The 23,971-nt window shown below is 39.9% G+C and overlaps 1 protein-coding gene across 2 annotated transcripts in view; it reads right to left on the bottom strand.

The window, feature by feature from the left end:
- Positions 1 to 23,971, bottom strand: part of AGBL4 (AGBL carboxypeptidase 4) — a 1,508,442-nt gene that overhangs the window by 60,010 nt on the left and 1,424,461 nt on the right. For both annotated transcript variants that reach the window (XM_060205929.1, XM_060205928.1), the window contains exons 10-11: positions 14,419 to 14,571; positions 12,000 to 12,162 (exon numbers count right to left, since the gene is read on the bottom strand). In XM_060205929.1, the coding sequence (XP_060061912.1) occupies positions 12,000 to 12,162; positions 14,419 to 14,571 (316 nt within the window). The remainder of the gene's footprint in view (positions 1 to 11,999; positions 12,163 to 14,418; positions 14,572 to 23,971) is intronic.

Genomic DNA, 23,971 nt, shown 5'->3' with positions numbered 1-23,971 from the left:
AAATGTCTTATATGAGTAAGGTCTGAAGGATGAAGGTCTATTGTCCAGAATGGTCACTGAACAGAATGGTCACATGAAATATGGGATCCAGGAAAGACTAGTAACTTACTCAAGATCGCCTAGCAAGTCACTGACAGACATAAGCCTCTGGCCATATAAATCATCTTAAAAACATTTAGTTATGTAGAAAAACCTGGGAAAGGGAGATCCTTTGACTTATTTTCAGAGTCAGTTTCCCCGGGAATGCAATTTTTTTTTTGGCCACTAGGATTATGCACAACTAACTCTGTCACCATTTTCTGACCACCATTTCCCCTTTTATCTTTCCCTCTCTTTCTTTCTTCCTCCATTTCCTTTCCTTTAATTTTTTAAAATTATCTTTTTACTTACTTACTGAATACAGACAGCCAGAAGTCGAGAGGAAGGAGGAGATAGAGAGGGAGAGAGACAGAGAGACACCTGCAGCCCTGCTTCACCACTCATAAAGTTTTCCCCATGCAGGTGGGGACTGCAGGCTTGAACGCGAGTCCTTGTGCATTGTAGCATGTGTGCTAAACCATGTGCATCACTACCCAGCCCCTCTTCCTTCTTTTTTTTTAAATAGTGACACACACACACACACACGGGGGTGAGAGACAGAGAGAAGGAGAGACACCTGCAGCACTGTTAGAGGTGAAGTCCCCCCACCCCACCCCTACAAGTGGGAACCAGTCTTTCCATATAATAATGTGTGTCATCCACCTATCCTCTCTGTACAGCCACCACACTCTCTCTGAAACATTGGCATGCTGTGGATCACCGATCCTTTACTGAATGGCCCCTTCAGATTTCTCTAGTCTCAGTGCCTCCTATTCACCAGCTTGCATCCCAAAGCTCAGGCTTGTCCAAAGGAGAGCAGCATTAGTGCTTTAGAAATTTAACCAAGGCAAGTGTGTGGCCTCCATAGGTCTTTCCCCCCCAAAGAATATATCTCCAATTTCTTTGCCCATTACACAGGCTTCATCCTATAGTGTTGGGCAGGGAGAAAACTCATCTTGCTTTGCATAATTCTTCTGATTGTTCTATTTTTTAAATTTTTATTTCTAAAAAGGAAACACAGACAAAAACCATAGGATAAGAGGGGTACAACTTTTAACATTGAAAGTCCCTTCCCCTAGAAACCCCTGAGTCCTAGGCAAATCAGGACAGCTGTGTGTCTTTTCCATCTTCGCTGCTCTGGTTCTTCAGAGACCACACATGACTTTATCAATGTCTTCCATAGAGCGGGGAGCCAGAAATGAATCCAGGGCTCCAGGACTCACTAAAACAGTGGGGTGAAGAAAGGCCAGAACCTCTTTGTTTCCAACATGTGGTTCTCTTAATGCAGCCAGCCAGTACTGGTTTCAAAATGTCAAAACTTTCAATGTGTGTGTGTGTGTGTAGAGGATGACTGATAATTTTTCCTTGTTAACCAATATCAAGCTTAAGAGTGTCAAATAACAGTGTCTAAAATGGGGCCCCAGTGATGGCACACCCATTACAGTGCACACCTTACTATACATGAAGACTGGGTTCAGGTCCCTGAGCCCCACCTACAGAGGGAAGCTTCACAGGTGGTGGAGTAGGGCTTCAGGTGTCTCTCTTTTTCACTATCTCTCACCTTCTATCAAAAAGAAAGAGAAGAGAGAGAAAGGAAGGAAGGAAGGGAGGAAGAAAAGAAAGAAAGAAAGAAAGAAAGAAAGAAAGAAAGAAAGAAAGAAAGAAAGAGAGAGAGAAAGAGAAAAAGCAAGAAAGAAAGAAAGGAAAAAGAGGGGGTCGGGCAGTAGCACAGCAGGTTAAGCGCACATTGCACAAAGCACAAGGACCAGAGTAAGGAACCTGGTTCGAGCCCCCGGATCTCCACCTGCAGGGGAGTCGCTTCACAGGTGGTGAAGCAGGTCTGCTGGTGTCTGTCTTTCTCTCCCCGTCTCTGTCTTCCCTTCCTCTCTCCATTTCTCTCTGTCCTATCCAACAAAGACAACATCAACAACGACAAGAACAACAACAACAAAGGGCAACAAAAGGGAAAAGAAAATAATAATAAAAAATTTTTAAAAGAAGGAAAGAATAAAAAAAGGAAAGTAGTGCAGGTAGGCCACCAGGAGCAGCAGAGCCATCTTGTGGGCACCTATCCCCAGAGATAACCCTGGTGGCAAACATTTTAAAAAGAAATGCTTAAATCATTCCACTATATCAAAACCTCATTTCCCTGGATCAGTATTTCCAAAACTGTTTTTGCCTTATCTTATTCCTATCTTACTTTGTTCTTAATATCGTCTAAATTTCCAAAAATTCCAGGCATTCATTTGTTCAACAGTTTGACAATGTGGCAGACAGTTGTCCTTTGTGTTGGGCAGAGTTAGTCCCAAATCTATAACTGGTTGGATTTGAACTTGGGTATAGTCCTTCCATTTGGGTTTTTTTTTTCACATTTACACAAAAGGATGGAAACAGTGTGAACAAGGGTGCAAGTAAATGTGCATACAAGCAAAGAGGTTCAAGTTACCTATGTAGCTTTAAGAATGTCTCTGACCATCAAGTAGGCCATATTCTCCAGTAACTCCCTCTATCATCAGCGTGGTTTCCATGGAGCCTTGCAGTGCTGCTAGTGAAAGCTGACAGTTATAACTGTAAAGTGGCTTTACAACTTTGTAATTTGTAGCTCTCTGCTGTCAGTAATATTAATAGCATTTAAAATTGTGGCTATAACCTTGACAATAGCAGAAAAAAAACTGGTAGGAATCTCCCAGGGAGACTGGGAGAAGATACTGGTACTGGCATTTTGGTTTTCCACATTTGGCCAAGAAGTCCAATCAGATCTGGAGGTGGGAAGCAAGAGTCAGATGTGGCACCACACAGACAGGTGCAGGTGGTGCTTGGATGATCTGGGAGCACAAACAGGTCAAAACTGTGGGCAGTTAGCAGACAGCATGAACAGAGGACAAGAAGTGGCTGCTAGGGTTCAGGAAAGAGGCTGTTGTATAGGAAATAGAGGGAATCTGGGCCAACTGCAGAGCAGGGCAGAGAAAGAGAGAGAGACAAAGTCTCCTGAAACAGCAGAGAGAATATGTACTTTGGAGCTGGATAATCTGGATTTAAATCCTCACTTACTCAACTAGTAAATGTGTCGCTCAGGGCATGATGTCTGACTTCCCTGGACTTTAATTTCTTACATGTAGAGTGCAGATATGCCCTGGCTGCTGGCCTACCTGCCTGTCTGTCTTTCTCTTTCTGGAAATAAGCCTGAAAGTTGCATCATTCATCTAATACAAAGATGGGAAAATTTGAACTCAAACCTACTTGCCAAGTTTTAAGCAGAATCACTCCTCCAATTCAGAAACTCTGACCCTTCTCACAAAATGCATCTAATATCTTTTTTTTTTTTTTTTTTGCCATTATAGCTCCTACTGCTAGTCATTCAATCATTCAGCTAGAATTACAGTTAAGCATTCACACCGAAAGATCAAATGTCTGCATGGAAAACAACAACAAGTTTCTGGTCTGTTTGGAGGCTCTAGCTTTCTGTTTGCAAAGCCTGCTGATTAAAGCTTCTTCTGTTTATGAGTCTTGCCAAAGACTTAATTCTGAATGTGACAAACAGGGAATGGGAGGTATTAGGCATCTTTAGAAGACCAGCAACAGGTCACATCTGATTTCTTCCTACTCTACTGTATTCTGCTTTAAAAGTGGAGCTTGTTCTCCATGAAAAATAATTCAGGCAGAGCTTACCAGAAGATATACACACACATCTTCCTCTTCCCACCCTACAAACATACACATAATTCCTCTGAGCAACACAGATCCCATAACTCATTGTCTTATTAATGAGCTGACTGGCCAGTAAAGACTGCTTTCACTTGATTGATTTATTCATTCACTTATTCACTGAAATTCAGTGAGGATCCACCTAGGACCAGGAGGTGACCTGAAAGGTGAAGTGATTTAACTAAGGTCACTGTGCTGTATGAGGGGGACAAGGAACAAAAGGTCAGAAGAGCTAGGAACTAGACTCTCACCACATCAGTCTTTTATCAGCATATTAAGAAGAAAACTATCTTGACTGTATCCATCACCAAAATTACTTCATTATGTTACTATGGGACCTAAAAGAACAGACTGTTAAGTTTAAAGACCAGGTTTTTCTTCAGGACTTCAGCCCCATAAAATCATCTACCATACAGACTTTTCTCTTTAGATGTCACATTAGCTTTCCATATTTAACACATCCCAAACAGAAGTCAAAACATCCCTTTCCTCTACCCACCCCTCCATTATTCTGTATTTAAGTGGGTAATCCAAATCAAGAACCCTAGTGACTAATGAACTTGTAAGGGGTTACCCTGGCCATCTCATTACAGTACCTTTCCTATCCTTTTGGTCTCTCTTTCATCTTACTCAACTCTGGAGTGATAAACTTCTGAGGATGAACTAAGTGGGTAAAAAGTTTGGAAGTTGGACCCCAAAATAGCTCACTTGGATAGTGTGCCTACTTTACTATATAAGTGATCCAAGTTCAAACCTATTCCCCACAACACTGGAGAAGATTTGGTATAGTGGTATTCTCTCCCTAACCCTCACCCCCAGTCTTTTTATCTAAAAAGAGCACAGAGCTATGAGGTTCTGGTGATAACAATAATAACAACTACTGGAAATCAAGTCTAGGAAATAGAAGTCAGTCAGTACCTACCGACCTTGAGTCACTTTGAACTAGAAAGGAGAGTTTGTGTCTTTATTTATTTATTTTTTTGCTTTGAATATATTGGATGGCTTCAATTGGACCAGACATAGTCATTGCTGAACTGAGACAGTTTTGTGACTAGAATTAATTAGAGAATGTAATTTCCTGAGAGTGACTGGAAAGTCATGGGGCCTGTCAGAGCTTCTATATCTCTAGATGTAGAATCTATATTCACCTATCTGTAGGGTCCACAGAAGATAAATATATTAATATTTATATAACTAATCTGTGAGGACTGCTTGTTCAAGGTACCTGCTACAAATTCCACAAGGCTTTCTTCTTTTCCTGGTCTATCTTTAATATATTTATTTGTTATCTACTGTTTTCTGGCATAGTCCCCAAACCCTCCAATATTTGGGGCACACAGTCTCCAAGCATCTGAATTCTCTCTCTGCTTTTCCTCTAGGGAGCCTATTTCACCTCTTTTTCTGCCCATACCCCATCACTTTGGCCATCTGAGCCATACTTTCTCTCCCTCCAGAAAGGGTTTCTTCCTCTCCTGCTCACCATGCCTGTGGAGTTAGGTAATGTCCAGTGTGCTTCTCCAACTGGTACAGCTTCCCTCTGTCAAAGCATTTAGTCTTCTGTGCTACTTGTCTCTTTACCTTTCTCCATCCTTTCAAAACTGCTTTCTATTTTATCATTACTGAGGCTTCATTGCTCAGGGATGGCTTTTTCAGATAGAAAGAGACAGAGAAGTAGGAATATAATACAGTACAAATGAGTCCTCCAACACAGTGGGAATTGGGCTTAAACTTCACTCCTGTACATGAGAAAGCAGATGCACTACCCAGGTGAACTATCACTCTGCTCCCAAAAATAGTCACCTGTTCTAAATCTTTTATTTATATATTAGACAGAGGCAGAGATAAATTGTGAGGGAAGGGGAAAATAGACATGTATAGCACTGTTTCATTGCATATGAAGCTTCCTCTGCAGGTGAAGAATGGGTGCTTGAACCTGGGTCTTTGCACATAGTAGCATGTGTGCTATAATATATGTGCAACCACCTGGTCCTGAACAGTTGCCTCCTTAAGACAAGGCCCATGGTTTATTCATCTCTCTACTTTCAATCTCTAAGGAGTTTTGTTGGAAGAATGTACTCATCAGAGAACCTACTGTAAGTCTGTAGTGACACTGAACCGACACCAAGCTAGTGAACCAAATTCTAAATCTCTGCATCTTCTTGGCCACACCGCTCATACTTTTCTTCTGAAGCTATAATTTTCTGATTTCAATGGGTCCACAGTTATAAGCCTGTATGGAAACAAATCTGTTCAGGACCCAAGGTCTGTTTCCAATGTTTTTCTCATCTGTTATATCAAAGAGCTATTTCCTTTTGGCTTGTAACCAGGGTATAAACAAAGGCCCAAGAAGCTCTGGATTATTTTATGATTCCAGTTTAGTTTCTCTCTCTCTCTCTCTCTCTCTTAAAACCCTTTGAACAGGGCATATTTATTACTTGGCAGACCAATAAAATGTAAATAGGGTTAGCTGAAGAATGGTCCAAAATTCTCAGAAATTTATTATTTCACAACAACAACAAAACAACAAGCCACAGGAAGGAAAGTAAGGGGACTAATATTTAATGGCACTGAGTTTGTGCCCAGTGCTTTATTCTCCCATCCCATATAACCATCAAAACCACCCTGAAAAGAAAATGATTATTATTCTTGTTTTACAGATGAAGACACTAAGTTCAGACGGGTTAAATAATGGGGCTGGAGGACTGAGAATTGGGATATGAGTTGAGCACACACATTACAGTGTGCAAAGACCCAGGTTCAAGCCCCTGGTCTCCACCTGAAAGAGCAGGGGAGGAGCTTTATGAGTGGTAAAATAGTGTTGCAGGTCTCTCTCTCTCTCCCCCCTCTCTTTCTCTCTCTCTTTCTCACTCTCTCTCTCTCTCCTCCCTCTCCATATATCCCCTTTTAATTTTAACTTGTCTCTTTTTATATCATAAATAAATAAATCATTTTTAAAAAGAAGCAAAATCTTAAAAAATAAGAACCAGGGTTAGGATGTTCAGTTAGAATGACACGAAGCAGATTCACCCTCAGTACACTCATGCTAGGGCTAGATTCTTACCACAGAGACCAACAGCCCTTGTAGAAATATTTCAGGACATTTCTCTTTTAGAATCTGTTGAAAGTTCTGAGTCTTCTTTAGAGAAAATTAACTCTGTATATTTATTCACAGTTTCTGATACATTTTGAATGATTCACAAGATCTTCCTGAAGCTTTTCCATGAAACTTTTAGTTAAGACCCCAAGAACTGCTTGTTGTTAGTTTGACCTCTTCCAGGACACTTTGTACTGATTCCTCATTTCTAGATTAGAAAGTCCCATTCTCATGGAATCACTATAACTTACGATGTGCTAAAGAACAGAATTTCATGTTCTCCATATCATAAATTCATCTAACCATGGAATTAAGTTATTTTAGATTTCAGAATTAGAAAAATCAGAGACTGTCAAAATTTGAAGGAACCAAACAGAGATCTAATCCACCTATAGTTTCATCCTGACAGGCCAAAAGCACCAGTCTCTAAGCTAAGAGCAAGGACGGCATTTGCATAAGGCTACCCAGTAATAACAATGGAGTCAGGATTGAAACTTATTGCTGGCTTCAAAATCATCAATAAGTAATGAAAGAAAGTCATGCAGTCTGCATGGATCTGAGAAAAGTGGGAAAAGAAAGAACATTTGTTGAATACCTACCAGATGCCAAGGGCTTCCTGGTATATCACAGCACTTCAATCTCCCAGTAACCATGCAAAATTTTATTACTTTTATAAATGGAAAAACAGGCTTAAAGCAATAGGATAACAGATGTAAGATGACATTATCATGTAAGTTTAGGTGCCTTCTTTCACTCTTCTATTTCTGTGATGTTGGAAGAGAATGGAAACCAGAGAAAAAGACCCTGGTAATGTGTAGCTGGTGCTTTTGCAGACAGAAAATTAAACTGATATAATCAGGGCTGGGTGGTGGTGCACCTGGTTGAGCTCACATGTTACAGTGCTCAGAGGCCTGGGTTCGAGCTCCTGGTCCCCAGCTGCAGGAGGCAAACTTCACGAGCAGTGAAGCAGTGCTGCAGGTGTCTCTCTCTCCCTCTCTAACTTCCACTGTCCTCACAAGTCCTCTCTTTCTCTGTCCAAAATAAAAATAAAGAAGTAAATATATAAACCGACAGACACACAAGCTTGGGTAGGTGGGATGTGGACACTGTTGTTGGCCTGGATAAATTTCCTTCAGGACCTCCATCCTCCTCTAGCTCTTCCCATGTCATACAATGACCCAATACCCTCTGTATAACTGATTTGGCCTCATGTGTTCTTGCACTGGGAGGGGGTACTCTGGATAACAAATAATAAAAACACATCATAGGAACTAGACAGCCTCTTGTGTGAGCCTGTTGGCATTTTGACAGCAAGACTCTGTCTGTGGAGATCCCAATGAAACCCTTTGCTCCATGAATCTTCCCAGCATTCCATGTCCTTTTGCCCTAAAATCTATCCTACTCCATTTGACATAGGTACAGGTCCTCATTCACACAAGCCAGATTTAACCAATAGTCACAGTATTTAAAGGTCACAGAACATACTTATGTACACTGTTTCTTTTAGCCTCAAGTCAGTGAAATACAGTAATATTATTACCTCCAGCTACATATTAGGAAACTGAGGCCTAGTGTGGTTATGTAATGTGAGTAATCGAGTAAGTGGCTTAGACAGGATTCCAACTCTGATACGTCTAGAAGAAAAGCCTATCTGGTTTTCACAATGCCATCAGTGTCTCTCCTTCTGTAACAGAAGTTAGGAAAGTAAGAGTGTCCTTGGTTTCTTTGTGAAGGTAAGGCATTTCAGTTCAGGGAGGATGGAGGTCTTGCTGAAGGACACTGTCTGGGATGGCGGTGGTGGTGTCATCAGAATACAGGTCTCCTGACTCCCAGTCTAGAGGACACTTCCTCCCAGACCATATTGCCATTCCTATCAGACCATGTAATTTCTTTTTCTGATTGGAACACAGAGCCAGCAGCCAACAAAGATCACAATCTGTCTGCCTGAAGTCTCCCTCTGTTATGAGACGAAGCTTTAAAAAAATTCATTTCAAATAGGAACCAGGCTAAATCACTCTCCTGTGTGTTGAATTGGCCCAGGCTTCCCTGGTGCAACTCCAGATGCTTTCTCTTGTCCCCTGGATGACAGAACAAGATGGAGTGACTCCAATTGCATCATGACCTACTCAGTACCATTCACCAGTAACTTCTTCCTTACTGGTGCTTGTTCTCTGCCAATACCACTTTTCAATAATGCTCCATGGCTTCCTAGCTCATCATTCTATACCTGACTCCTCTTGCCTCTGGATTAGCCTTCTAGTCTCTGCATACATTTTTACCCACCTACAATCTGTCTTTCCCATTGCAGCCAGGATGGTTTCCTACCTTACTCAAGACCTCTGTGTTACTCTCCATTTGATTCATAATCATATTCAAATTCCATATAGTCTGCCCTGCCAATCACATCTCTTACACTTGAAATACTTCATTTATCCAGACCATTTATAGTCCCTGCAGTACACCCTCTTTCTTGCCTGCTGTTAATGTCATTATTCTAATAACACAGCATAACACAACACAACACAACACAACACACCATTTGATTAGTTTCTTTTCTTTTCTTTTTTTTTTTACCAGAACACTGATCAGCTCTGGCTTATGGTGGTGCAGGGGATTGAACCTGGCATTTGTAGCCTCAGGCATCACAGTTTGTTTGCATGACCATTACGCTATCCAACAATTTGATTAGTTTCTACTCAATCTTAATATCTTAGTTTAGATATCTTTCTCATTGGTAACTCTTCTCTGATTATATTTTGATTCTATTCCTTTTTCTTATTAATATATTTTGTATTAAGGCCTGTCAGTGGTGCACCAGGTAAAGCACAAACATTATCAATGTGTGTGAGGACCTGTGGTCAAACCACAATCTGTTCCTACATTCAATCTGTTACAGTCCTCTCTCTCCCCTCCTTTATATCTATTAAAGAAAATGAAAAAATAGTGCAATAGTGGTCACCAGGAGTGATGATTGTGATGCAGACACTGAGTCCAAGAAAGATCTCTCACAGTGAAAAAAAAAAAGTGAAAGATGCCTTTGTCTTTGTTATATTCTGATACATTTCACATGCCTAAAATTTTCCTTGGTTTGTGGCATAAGATCTCTATGTGTATGTTTCGCTTACTTATCAGTTTCTTAACTGAAGGATTTCCATGGATCTCTGGAATTCCTCCACCATAGAATTTGTCACATGTATTGCCTCTCTTTGTATGCCCCTCCCCACAACTACAGAGAACGCTCTGCAATTTGGGGACCATGTCTTCATTCCAGTACACTACCCCGGGTGCTTAGATTCCTGCATATAGCATGCATTAACTTGTGAGGAATGACGACTGAGTCTTGAAGGGAGAAAATCTGTGCTAAGGTCAAGAGACATTTACCCCCAATACAAAATCATGTCAGAGATGCTGAGAAAGGGCAGGTTAACTCATCAAATTTGATATAAGTAATCATCCACAAATTCCGTGTCATCTTTCGAGGGATCCATGTTTTATAGTGAGTGGGATTTACAGAGAGAGGTGTACTTGTTGAAATTCTCCTTCCAAGTAGCTCCTCCTACCTCCATTGCTACAGTAACATGGGAGAGCAGAGTTGGTATGTTGTAGAGTGAGATACAATATTACAGAGGTTAGAGGATGCTGGAGAAATCATGGGCTATACACATTAGTGTGTGTATGTGTGTGTGTGTGTGTGTGTGTGTGTGTGTGTGTGTGTGTTGGCATATAGAGACTGCCAGGATTTTGTAAACCAAGGGCTTTCTGACTTACAACTGAGTCTACCTCCTTATCTTAAGTCAGTAGTTATTAAAGTTGATTTGAAGGTGACTGTCTCAGTCTTGATGATGTGTATGGGAGGAGACCCTAAGTCCTTATCATGATCTCTGTTCTCTGCTGGAGCTTCAGAATACTGCTCTAACCCCTGGGTGACCTTCTGCTCACCCCCTCTCTGCAGCCATCATCATGTTTCCTGTGTTAATTATTGTCTCCAAAGTCACTAGTCTAAAAATGACTGAGTGGAGTGATATGACATCACACCACCATCAGGAAGGATGTTTCCCTGCACAGAATGTGGGAGGAACACTGTAAGCACCAAGTTATGAATACAGCTTTAGAAGGAACACTTCCACTTCCAGGGAGATAACTTAGATACACTTAGAACTACTTTCATCCTGTCCCTTCTCCCCCTTCAACTATAATTCTTTCTCTGAGAAAAACTGTTAAGAATGGAAAAATGAGGGAATTCAAAAACAAAGGAAAGTGGGAAACAAAATGTCACAATCTACTGCAACCCTGATTTAGTGACCTTGAAATTCAAACTAACACCCAGGAAACTAGAATTACAGAATATTCCCTCAAGTGCTCAGATGAACTAGGAAGTGATCTTGAATGCCACCATGATAATGCATGACAGTTGGTAGTTCTTAAAGAAATTATGTGAGGAAATTAAAGGAAAACCCAATTTGGCAAAGGATATGAAGAGGCAAAGAGAGAGATGTGTGCAGAGGATGAGAGAGGAAGAGTGGCATAGTAGGAGGAAGGCAAAGGGGAGAAGAGGAAAGAGAAGGAAGGTAAAATAAGAAAGGGGATGTGATGGGAGAGAGGAAGGGACAGAAGTAGGAGGAGGGAAGAATAGCAAAGGACAGGAAAGAAGGGGAGATAGAAGGAGAGGAAGATAATGATGTAAAAATAGTAAGGAGAGAAGAAGTAGGAAGTGAAGACAGAAAGATGGCAGGTGAAATAAAGTATGGTTTTAGATATTTGGGATTAGATGGATGAGTCAAAACCATCTTTCTCAGCAGACTTGGGCAGACAAATGAAGAGTCACTTCCTCCAGAGAGTGAAGAAATGAAAAGACAATGGAACCAGCATAAGGCCTGTGTAGCTAGTCTACAGATAACTTGAGGTATAGCAGGGGAGGATGGGAGACAGTGCCCATTAAGAGGGGAAAGGATAAACAGGACTGCCAAAAGATGTGACCAACAAAGGCAGCTACCTATTTTCATTTCTGAGTCTACTTCTTACTTGAACTGGAGACCAAATTCTCTACCTTCTTGGCAAATCCCATCCAAGTGCATAATCTTGGTTGCATGTGGACTGGGGCAGGGAAAATCTGCAAGGATACAGGCTTCCTCAGTGTAGGGCACAGCAGCTGTGGTGCCCCCGATGGTATAACTGTAGAAGGAGACCTCTAGGGTGTAGCAGTAGGAAGTGTGGTCCAGTAGTCCACCGAGGAAGCGACGACCAGTCCCTGCTTTCACAGCATCCCGGTTAAAAGATGTGCTGGACTGTGGGAGACAAAGTAGGGAGGAGATGATCAAGACCTACTGGAATTGGAGCAAGTCAGACAGCACTTCTGGATCTCAGGTTCCTCATCAAAATTTACATATTAACTCTATTATCACAGGAGTATTATAATTGATTATCAGAAGTAATTAATGAGAATGTTCAGAAGAATTTCTGGGGCACAGTAGCTGCCGTTTAACAAGTATTTGTGGAAAATTGGATGGGTACATATGGATCTCAAAAAAAAAAGAGGAAGACAGAGGATAAGCATCAGTATCAGGTTATGATAATCAGAACTAAATTTTAGGCAACATTTCTAATTTTATAGTAGTATTTCCCATATGGTATCTTATTTAGTCTTTCTCTAGTATGTCACCTATTTTCAAAATAAACCTTGAATGAAGTAAGAAGACAAAGGTGGAAAAGCTGAGGCTCACAGACATGGCTGGAGTAAGTGATTCAACACAGATTTGAACCCAGGACTAAGTGAACTCAGATGAACCAGTATTCCTTCACAGTGCTCTCCTCTATTACGGACAGCTGAACCCATGTCCAACATCTTCAAAGAGTAAGAGTCCAGACTGCTTTTCCATCAGATGTTGGCCACACCCATCACAGTGGAGAAAGGGACATCCAAGCAAACCAGGTTCTTTAGTCCTCTATTCAGAAAAATGAGTGGTGTCAGGAAACTTGCCTTGTGTGCCTTAGTCTCACTATCCTCATTGGCAAATTAGAGGTGGTGATAACATCTCTATCACAACAGTGTGAGGGTCATTTCATTTAAAGTGAGCAGGAATTTTCATGAGAACCCATAGAAATCTCTGTGAATAAAAAGATCATGGCTTATGGGATTGAACCGAGGACCTCAGGCTCAGGGCCTTTAAAAAAAAATTCATGTAAACATTATGCTGTCTCTTTGACTCAAAGATCACAACTTTAATAAGAGGGTGTTTGCCTTATTCAACAGGATATTCAAGAAGAAAGACAAAAGGGAGAAGTAGAATGAAAACAACAAATAAAGACATTTAAAGAAGTGTGTGTGTGTGTGTGTGTGTGTGTGTATGTGTGTGTGTGTAGAAATAAAGGAGAAGAGGATCATAACATCACAAAAGGACCATTAACACTTAAGTCTCCAGGCAGTATAACCCAACTTTTGTGCTTTAGAGTTGGGTGCTGAGGATCAGAGACAAGGTAAAGCAGAAATTGGGTGAGGATCCACAGGGATTTCTACAGAAAAAATGGGAAATACTTGCTTTGATTCTACCACCAAACTCTAGGTGATCTTCTAACAGACACTCAACTTCTCTGGTAGTGACAGGTGTTTCAGTATAAAGAGGTGTCTGGGAGAAATAATTTCCCAGTTCCTTTCCTGGTTTTGCAGACAAAGATTCTCAGAGTCAAAGTACATTTTATCTCTCAGAGAAATTCATCATCTCCACTAATGTGGAGGCCTGAAGCAATGGGCAGGCAAGTTTTCAGCTCATCAACTTCAAAAATTGCTATGACCTTTGTGGGCTTCTCCCCCTCTGGCCACATGAAAATAACAGGCTCCAGAGATTCAGAATCAAAACAAAGGAAAACGTGCAAAATCTCTTTCCTATGTCCCTATACCATATGCCAGTTTCCTTCCTTATTTACTCCCCCTGCCCTTTCCCAGTATTGCTCTTTTTTGCTGCAAATTATTCTAGCTGTCAGTCTATAGCATATCCAGTCCTTCTCAGTGTGAGAGGTAAAAGTAAAAACAGTCTCAGGAGTCTGCTGAGGTCTTTACTGCCTGAAAAATACAGTCACATCTATTCCTGCATTTGTCTTTTCAGTTAGTTATGATGCTGGGCAGAAAATTATCATCCATGAATTACCAACAAAGAAATTGAAGGCCAGAGAAAATCAGAGAAAGAGATTGGTAGGATCCTAGTAATAGAACAGAGTGAAGGAAAAACAGACCCTGAGGTATGGTCAGGTATGTGGATGCACTCAGTAAGTGCTTCTCTTACTGATACTTTAGTCAGATCAACCAAGCAAATACCAACTCATCAGGCAGACCAAAGCTACCTTTTCAGTCTCTCCCCACCGTCTAGGATGAGATGCTTCAGAACATGGGCACATCTTGTTCCTTCTGTCTTTATCACCCACACAAGACCTGGCACAAAATAGATGTTCTGTAAGTGTTCAATCTAATTAAACTGAGTTGAGGAGAAAGTGATGGAGGCAGTGTGGTGAAGGAGGTATTGGGTTGGTTGAAAGAAGACTTGACTTACGTAAGAAAAGTCCTCGGCATTCTGACAGAGTAGCTTGGGAAAAATAGCCTGTCTCTGGAACCGTTCCTCATCTTCAAAGATATTGCCATACATAAAGCCATTCATCATGGTGGAGTGTGCATGGATATCAATATAAAATTCCAGACTAGTTTTCTGTACAGAGAAGAGAATGCAAGTGAGAAGTCAGAACTTGCCTTAAAATGACCATATACTATCAACATGGATATACTTCTGTACACAAACACACACACACACACACACACACACACACACACACACACACACACCTTCTTTCAAGCTGGCCATACATGTCAGCAGATTTAGCAGCTGACTGCCATGTGACTGGAGAGGTTGAGACCAGTAAAGATAAATTTTTCCTTACTTATAACACCATAGGCCCTCAGGGGCTGAGAGTGCAACTTTATTATCCCTCTTTAGAGATCTTCTGAACAAGTGAGATCTTTGTTGGGCTGCTATGCTGTTTACACAGAACAGTTAATAAAGATGATGACTAAAGATGTTAGCAGAATTTGTTTTTTTGATTAATGAGAAATAAATTTGAGGCAGAGTAGTTATTTTTACTTGGACCTACTTGTGGTTTTGACCTAACTGGACCTTTTCTACTTGAAGAAGTTTAGGGTAAATTATGATCTTAGTTTGAGTCTCAAACTTCTTATTTGGAAATGGGTAAAGTCCAATCTCAGATAGTTACAGAGAGAGTGAAATAGAGCAATACTAATTACTGCCGTTTCCTGCTTACTGAATGCGTGCCAGACACAGTTCTGGGAATCAAACCTATACCATCTTCATGAATTATTTTTTTTAAATATGTATTTTTTACTTTTTGGTATTCTCATTTATTGGGTACAGACAGCCAGAAATCGAGATAAGGGGTGATAGGGAGGAAGGAGAGACAGAGAGACACCTGCAGTCCCGCTTCACCAATCGTGAAGCTTTTCCACTGTGTATTGTAAAATGTGCACTCAACCAGGTGCACCACCACCTGGCCGCTCTTCATGAATTACTTTATTTAACTTCATTTCATAATGCCACAGTTACTCCCCAGTAGTGTATAATTATCAGATGGAAAATAATAACTCGCTGCTTGTGAAGATAACAGTGATCTGTCTTTCTCTGCTTTCTATATGTACATGCTGAAGGTGCTTCCTAGCTTATGGGTATTATTTGTTAACCTTCACATTTTTGAACTTCCTAAAGAAAGGGAATTGCCAGAATAACCCAGTGCCTGCACTTGAAGGATGCTTAGTAATTATATACAAAAGACTAAACAAAAACCTCAGGTGATTCCTTCACGAACCACAATGAACTAGAAGGAATTGGAAGGCTGGGAGACCTCCAGTTTCTTAAAATTTCATATTAAATTTGACCATAAGATTATTTTTATTGCCACCAGACTTATCACTTGAGTATGGTACTGGCACTATGAATTCATTGCTCCTGGAAGCCACTCCCCCTTTTTTCTTTCTATTTTTATTTGATAGGACAGAGAGAAATTGAGATGAGAGGGGGAGGTAAAAAGAAGAGAGAGAGAAAAACATATACCTGCAGATTTGCTTCACCTCTCATGAAGCTTCTCTGCAGAAAGCAATGGCTCAAAACTGGGTCCTTGTGCATGGTAAGGTGTGTGCTCAAATGAGCGAGCCACTGTCCAGCCCCCTAATCCTCCTTGAGAGAAAGGTACCTCAAGTAGTGAAGGGATGAGTCCAAAGCCACAGTATAACTGGAACTGAAACCCAGATCACCTAATTCCTGGTACAGTTAACAATCATCATATCTGGTCAGCAATACAAATAGCCAAGGCAAAAGCTAGTCACTTTTCTGTCTCCTTTTTTGCACATAGTCCCAGGAAAGAAGAAATGTCTACTCTTAGAAGACTTCTCTCTCCCTGGGACATATTCAAACAAAGTTAAAACTAAATGAAAACCATGTTGCTTCTGGAATGCAGGTCTGATGACTGTCATTTCATTTGCCTCAGAGTTGGAGTGAAACATTACGCCTTGCTGAGCTCCCAGTTCTCTGGGTAGCATAAGCTGTCTTTTGAGAGATACAATATGCACTGCACCGTGTGATATTAAACTCATCATTTTCAGCTTTGGAGGTAGAATACACAATGATTCAACAGGAGCCCTATAAAAGTCATCTTTGCAATTTTATTTTCTTCAATTGTCTGTCTTTTCCTCTGAGTGTTTGATGAGCTGCAGAGGATAGGAGGAGGTAAAGAGATGACTTCAGAAATGTGCAAGGAAAACTATAATTTATATTTCTGGATGTGGAGACTAGAAAGGGCTTCAGGAACCAGTTTCTCTGACTTTTCCAGATCAGTCCATGTGGCTGGCCAGAACCTTAGTAAAGGAGCAAGAATTAAAACCTGACTTTTCTCATAAACATTCTGGACCTGAGTTTTCACATGAGACAACCAGCAGGTGAATTATACTGATTGAATTAATGGTTCAAAAGTCAAAAAAGCATGTCATTATTTATTGAGAACCCCCCTCACTTAAACCACCATTCCTCCAGACAGGCATTTCATAGCCCCAGAGACAGCAAATGTTGCTAGGTTTGCAAATATCTTAAGCATCTTCTTACATATCCCAAAACAATTTAATCTATGCACAAATAAATATCTTTCCCTCCTAACATCTATAAATGGTAGTATAGTAAATACACTAATCAAAACTGATTTTTTCTTTTAACATTTCTTCAAGGTAAATATTTCTCAGTACACAGAGTTGTGCTCAAACGACTGACACATGAGTTATTTCCAACCTTTCCCTGTTAACAATGTGTTAGAGATTGACTCTGTATATACATCCTTTCACATATACAATTATAAGCAGACCACATTTCGAGAAGAAGAATTTCTGGGTCCTCTGTGTATTTGCAATTCTGATCAGTATTGACAGATTGACCTCCTTACAAGGACCAATTTACACTCCTGGCAATGTACTAGAGTCTCTTTTCCTTGGTTACCTTGACAACATGGATGGAATCAAACTTTTTGATATTTGCCAATTTGATGGGTGAAAAATTATATCTAAGATTAGTTTTAATCTGAATTTCTCTTAGTATAATTATCTTTTATTATGTGGTTAAGCATCTTTTCATATGTTTAAGACTATTTGCATTTTATTTTCTATAAATCATCTGTTCAATTTTTCTTTGCCCATTTAAAAAATTAGTCTTTTGAACTTAATTCAACACTGATATATGAAAACTATACATTAGAAAAGTAGCCTGAGTGCATAAGACAAAGACTATTTTATCTACTTGTCATTTTCCCTTTGGATTTACTTCTACCTGTACATTTTTACAAGTAGAAAAAGCTACACGTTAATTTTCACATATTTATTAATATTTTGTTGTTTCTCATTTAAATTCCTTCATTATTTCTTTACTCATACTTTCAAATTTACAATGCAATAATATTGAAATTTCATATTAACCTGTAGCAATTCTTTTTTTTGCTTGTTTGTTTTTGCCTCCAGGGTTATCACTGGGGCTCCATGCTTGCACTGCTCCTGGAGGTCATCTTTTGATCATTGTTGTTATTGCTGTCTCCATTGCTGTTGTGAGACAGAAAAGAGAGAAATTGAGAGAGGAGGGGGAGATAGAGAGAGGGAGAGAAAGATAGACAGACCTGCAGACCTGCTTCACTACCTGTGAAGTGATCCCCCCTTCAGTGGGGAGCTGAGAGCTCGGACTGGGATATTTGCACTGGTTCCTGCATTTCACACTATGTGTACTTAACCTGGTGTGCTAGCTCCAGCCCCAAACCTGTATCAATTCTTTTTATTATTATTATCTATTATTTTTTAACAGTGAATTTATTTATTCTTTTAATTTTGAATTTTTTATATTTATTTTCCCTTTTGTTGTCCTTGTTGTTTTTATTGTTGCTGTAGTTATTGTTGTTGTTATTGATGTCGTCGTTGTTAGATAGGACAGAGAGAAATGGAGAGAGGAAGGGAAGACAGAGAGGGGGAGAGAAAGATAGACACCTGCAGACCTGCTTCACTGCCTGTGAAGCAACACCCCTACAGGTGGGGAGCCGGGGGCTTGAATCGGGATCTTCTAAGCCAGTCCTTGTGCTTCGCGCCATGTACACTTACCCACTGCGCTACTGCCCGACTCCCTCCAATTCTTAATATTATACAACTCAGTTCTAGAGTTTCTTATTGTTCGTAGAAGAAAGTTCACACTACTTACAATATTTTTAAAAGTCCTGAATTATCCGGTCTTAGCTCCCAGTCTAGTGTAAACTTTTTGATCTGATATTAAATAGTCCATCTATAAGGAGCCACTTGGAGTACCTTGGTTTTGTTTAATTATTAATTAGTGACTTACAAGATTATAAAATAAAAAGGATATAGTCCTACCCCACTCTCACCACCCAACTTCTGAGCCCCTACCACTCAAGGATAATCACCATAATTCTCCCATGGACTTAGAGACAGATTAGCCACATATATGTATATATGTATATATATGTATTTCCACAAGTTTATGTGCTTAAATTCTCTATAGTCCACATGTGACTGAAAGCATCTAGTATTTATATTATATATGCTTACTTCACTAAGCATAAGCACCTCGAGTTCCATCCATTTTGTCCCAAAGGACACAATTAATAGTCTCTTAAACTGTCAAATACTACTCCATTGTGTATATGTCCGTAACTTCTTTATCCAGTCTTTTTTGTTTATTTCTTTGGGAATTTAGGCTGCTTCCACATTTTGACAATCATGAATAATGCAGCTTTCAATGTGAAGGTGCAAATGCCCCTTTAGATTAGTGTTTTAATGCCTTCTGGATGAATGTGTAGGAAATATACCACTGAATCGTAAGATAATTCCATTTTTAACTGCTAAAATATTCTCCATCCATTATGATTCTCCATTCATAATACCTGTACCACTTTGCATTCCTACCAGCAGTGTAAGAGTTCCTTCTTCTCATCCTTGCCAATACTTATAATTCACTATTTTGGTGATGCAGGCCATTCTTACTGGTGTCAGACGGAATCTCAATGTGCTTTTCATTTCATTGTTCAGATGATAAGTGAAGTGGAGCGCTTCCTCATCTGCCTGTGGGCTGTGTGCATCTCTTCTTTAGAGAATGCCTATTTATATCTTTTGTCCACTTTTTAAACTTAGATTGTTCATTTTCCTTTTGTTGAGCTATATGAGTTTTTAAAAGATGATTGGCATCAATCACTTGTAGGATGTATAATGTGCAAATATCTTCTTCCCATTACTGGAAAGAATCCTGTTAATCTTTGTAGAGTTTTCTTTCTTCCTTTCTTTCTTCCTTCCTTCCTTTTCTTTTCTTATCTTTTCTTTTCTTTCCTTTCCTTTTCTTTTCTTTTCCTTCCTTTCTTTCTTTCTTTCTTTCTTTCTTTCTTTCTTTCTTTCTTTCTTTCTTTCTTTCTTCTTTCTTCTCTCCTGCCTGAGGCTCTGCAGTCACAGATTCAGCCCCCCCCCCCACCGACTACCATAAGCCAGAGCTGAGCAGGGCCAGGCAGTGGTGTACCTGGTTGAACACACACATTACAGTGCACAAGAGTTTTCTTTTGATGTATAGAAGCCTTCTAATTTGATATAGTTCCATTTACTTAATCTCAGTTTAGTTTCACTTGCCCATGGAATTAAATCTCCAAATAAATTTTTGATGTTAAGGCCCTGAGATATTTCATTGATACACTCTTCTATTATTTTATAGTTTTAGATCTAATATCAAATAACAACTCAATTTGAGCTAAATTTGAGCTAAATGGTGTTAAGTAGTGTTAGAGTTTCATTTTTCTACAAATGGATGTCTAGTTCTCCCACCATTTGTTGAAGAGTTCTTCCCCCCCCCCCCCATTATACAATTTTGGTCCCTTTGTCACATATTAGTGTCAGAATCTAGATGTCGGTTTATTTCTGGGCTCTCAATTCTGTTTCATTGGTCCAAGTGTCCATATTTAATCCAGTATCACACTGTTTTTTTGTTTGTTTTGTTTTTTACCTTGCAAACAATAGAATTTTATTTCTTATAGTTCTAAAGACTAAAAAGTCCACTATTTGGGGTTTGATGAAAGCTTGCTTCCCAGAAAGCTGTCTTTTCACTGCAACCTCACCCAAAATGGGAGCTTTCCAGAGTTTCTGTTTAAGTGAAGGCATTAATCAAATTATTATTATTACTTAATTTCTTTATTGGGAGAATTAATGGTTAACAGTCAACAGTAAAATACAATAGTTTGTGCATACATAACATTTCCATATAACAATACAAACCCCACTAGGTCCTCCTCTGCCATCATGTTCCAGGACCTGAAGCCCCCCCCCACAGCCCTCCACCCCAGAGTCTTTTAATTTAATGCAGTACACCAACCCCAGTCCAAGTTATGTTTAGTTTTCCCTTCTGATCTTGTTTTTCAACTTCTGTCTATGAGTGAAATCATCCCATAGTTATCCTTTTGTTTCTGACTTATCTCACTTAACATGATAACTTTGAGCTCTACCCAAGATGGAGTAAAGAAGGTGAATTCACCATGAACCTGAGACTTTGGAGCCTCTGGAATAAGTCTCTTTGATTAAGCATTATGGCATCTATCCCTGTTCACATTTCTCAGTTTTCCACATAACAATTCAACCCCCATCTAGGTCATCCACTGCCATCATGTTCCAGGACTGGATAAGCCCCCCCACCCCAATCCCAGAGTCCTTTACATTGGTGCAATACACCAGACCCAGTCCAAATTCTGCTTTGTGTTCATTGTTCAAGTTTTTTTTTTTTTTTGCAATTGGATTCACTTCATTGAAGATGCCTTTATAATTTAGATGAAAAAGAGTTCTGCTAATATTTTCCTCTAAGTATTTGATATTTTCTGCTCTAACATCAAAGGGGTGTTGAAATACCCTATTATTACTCTGTTGCTGTTAATATATTGATGTAGCCCTTTCAGTAGATGTTTGATGTATTTGGATGGCCTCTCCTTCAGTACATAGATCTTAATAATCATTAAGTTCTCTTGATTGATTTATCCTTTAATAATTAAGTAATGTCCATTCCTATGTTTTAAAATTTTATTTATCTTAAGGTCTGTTGTGTCAGATTGAGAAAAGCTGTCCCGCCCTTTTTGTGTGGTCCATTGGTTTATATGGTAGTTTTCCATCCTTTCACTTTAAGTCTGAATTTGTCTTGTTGAGTTAAGTGGGATTCCTACAGACAATATATGGTTGGGTTGTATTTTCTGATTCATCTTCCTACTCTGAGCATTTTAACAGATATATTTGGGCCATTGACATTTATTGATATTATAGAATGAAGATATTTTAATGGAATTATTCTAAAATTTTAGAGTGTTCTGATATACAGCATGTTTATGATGATGTGACTGTTTATAAGAGATCTTTCAGGGTAGTCTTGGTGATAATTGATTCCTTCGACCGCTGCGAAGGTTTTTATGCCTCCATCTAATTTGAATGAAAATCTAGCAGGATACAGTAGTCTTGATTGAAAGCTTTTCTCATTGAGTGCTTGACAGATATCTTTCCATTCTCTTCTGGCCTTTAGTGTTTGTGTGGAGAAATTTGCTGCTAATCTTATGGTTTTTCCTCTGTAGGTGACTCTGTTTTTCTCTTACAGCCTTCAGGGTCCTTTCTTTATCCTTATATCTTTTCATTATAAATATGATGTGTCTTGGTGTCTTTAAGTCTGGGTTAATTCTGCTGAGATTCTATACTCTCTGAGATTCTATACTCCCACTGGAAGTATAGATCAAGGTTGTTTATGGAGAGCAGAAGGTAGCAGTTCTGGCTTCTGTAGCTACTTCTCCACTGGGCATGGGTGTTGACAGGTCAATTCATACCCCCAGCCTGATTCTATCTTTCCCTAGTGGACCAGAGCACTGGAGATGCGAGGGTCCAGGACACATTGATGAGATCACCTACACAGAGAAGTTGGGGTGGAGTCATGATAACATCTGCAACATTGTATCTGGAAGGTGGCATGACCTAAGCTGAGACAAAATGGTTGAACAAGAACCAGAAAGTAGGATCAGAGCAGATGATATTAGGGATTTTAGGGTAGAAGAAAGATAGTGAAACCAATTTAGGAATGTTCCTGGGGGCAGTTTTGCTTGAGTTTGGTAACTAACCTGATGTTGGATGAGAATGTTGTCTGAGAGAATGGTGTCTGAGTGGAGCACCAGATTTGAAGAGTTGGGAGGCTGACTTCTCAGGCTGGCATCTCAGGTTACAATCCACAGTAGGATTTCAATAGCAGCATAACGTGGGGTGGCAGCACCAGTAGCAATTTGTTTTAAAGTTGACAGGGTTGGTAGGCTAGGGGAGAGTTTGGGCTTTTTAACTATAACTAGATTTTTTAGCTTAATTACTCACTCCTAACCTAGAGATAAAAATAGAGTGGGGGAGAGCTAGCACAATGGTTATGCAAAGAGACTCCCATTCCCTGATGGGAGGCCCAGTTCAGCTTCTCTGACATCAGTCAGAGCCAAGAAGGGCAGTAGTCCTGGGCGCTGTGAATTTCTAAACAAATCCTGGTTTTACTTCATGGGTTTTAGGCAATTATTCAATGTGTCTCTGAATTCAATGTGGAAAGGCTGCCACTGTACATACCCACTTCCAGACCACTGTCTTCTTCTGAGTTGCTCAATCAGGTATCTGCCCCTGATGTCAGCACAGGGCCTCCCTGTTGCTGCTCCAGCCACCAGCCTCCAGGGACAGTAGCAATGGAGACTCACAGTTGCAGCTGGTGAGCCTTAGAGGGATCCTCTTCTCCTGTCTGCAGTTTATTTGTTAATAAAACTCAGACCAGAGGTGGTGTCTCTACTGGCAAACTGCCAGACTGTTAGCGGTCACTTCCAAGTAGATACGGGTTTTCAGCACCAGGAATCTCTCCTTGGGCCCTTCTCTGTCCACAAGCCACATGTGTGTGCACTCACCTGTGACTTTATGGGTTTCCAAAGTATTTCCAGTCTTGTCTTGTGTTCTCAGGTGATCTTTATTATTAGTTGACCTGGAGAGGAGAGAGAAGCAGCTGCTTCTACTCTACAGCTTTGCTTCCCTTTTTATTATTTTCTTAACCAAAGTATTTTTTTCCAGTGGCATAGTTTTTTTTCTTAAGTCTGTGATTTATTTTTTATTGAGGGGAATTAATGGCTTACAGTACATACAGTTGTTGGTACAGGTGTAAAATTTCTGTTTTCTGCAAAATGCTCTCACCCACAGCCTAGGTCCTCCTCCATCATCATGGACCAGGACCTGAAAACCCTCTTCCCCCTCTCCACAGAGTCCTTCCTTTTAGTTCACTACACCAAACCCAGTCCAAGTTCTGCTTTGTGTTTCCCTTTTCTATTCTTAATTCTCAATTTCTGTCCATAATGAGAGATCATTCCATATTCATACTTCTCTTTCTTGCTTACATCACATAACATGATTCCTTTAAGACCAATCCAAAATGGGGTTAAGAACATGAATTCATCATTTTCAATAGCTGAATAGTAATTCATTGTGTATATATAACTCAG

Source organism: Erinaceus europaeus, chromosome 13 (genome assembly GCF_950295315.1).
Source record: "Erinaceus europaeus chromosome 13, mEriEur2.1, whole genome shotgun sequence".
Classification (NCBI taxonomy): domain Eukaryota; kingdom Metazoa; phylum Chordata; class Mammalia; order Eulipotyphla; family Erinaceidae; genus Erinaceus; species Erinaceus europaeus.
Note: the sequence above shows the minus strand (reverse complement) of the source record. Positions and strands in the feature narration are given on the sequence as shown.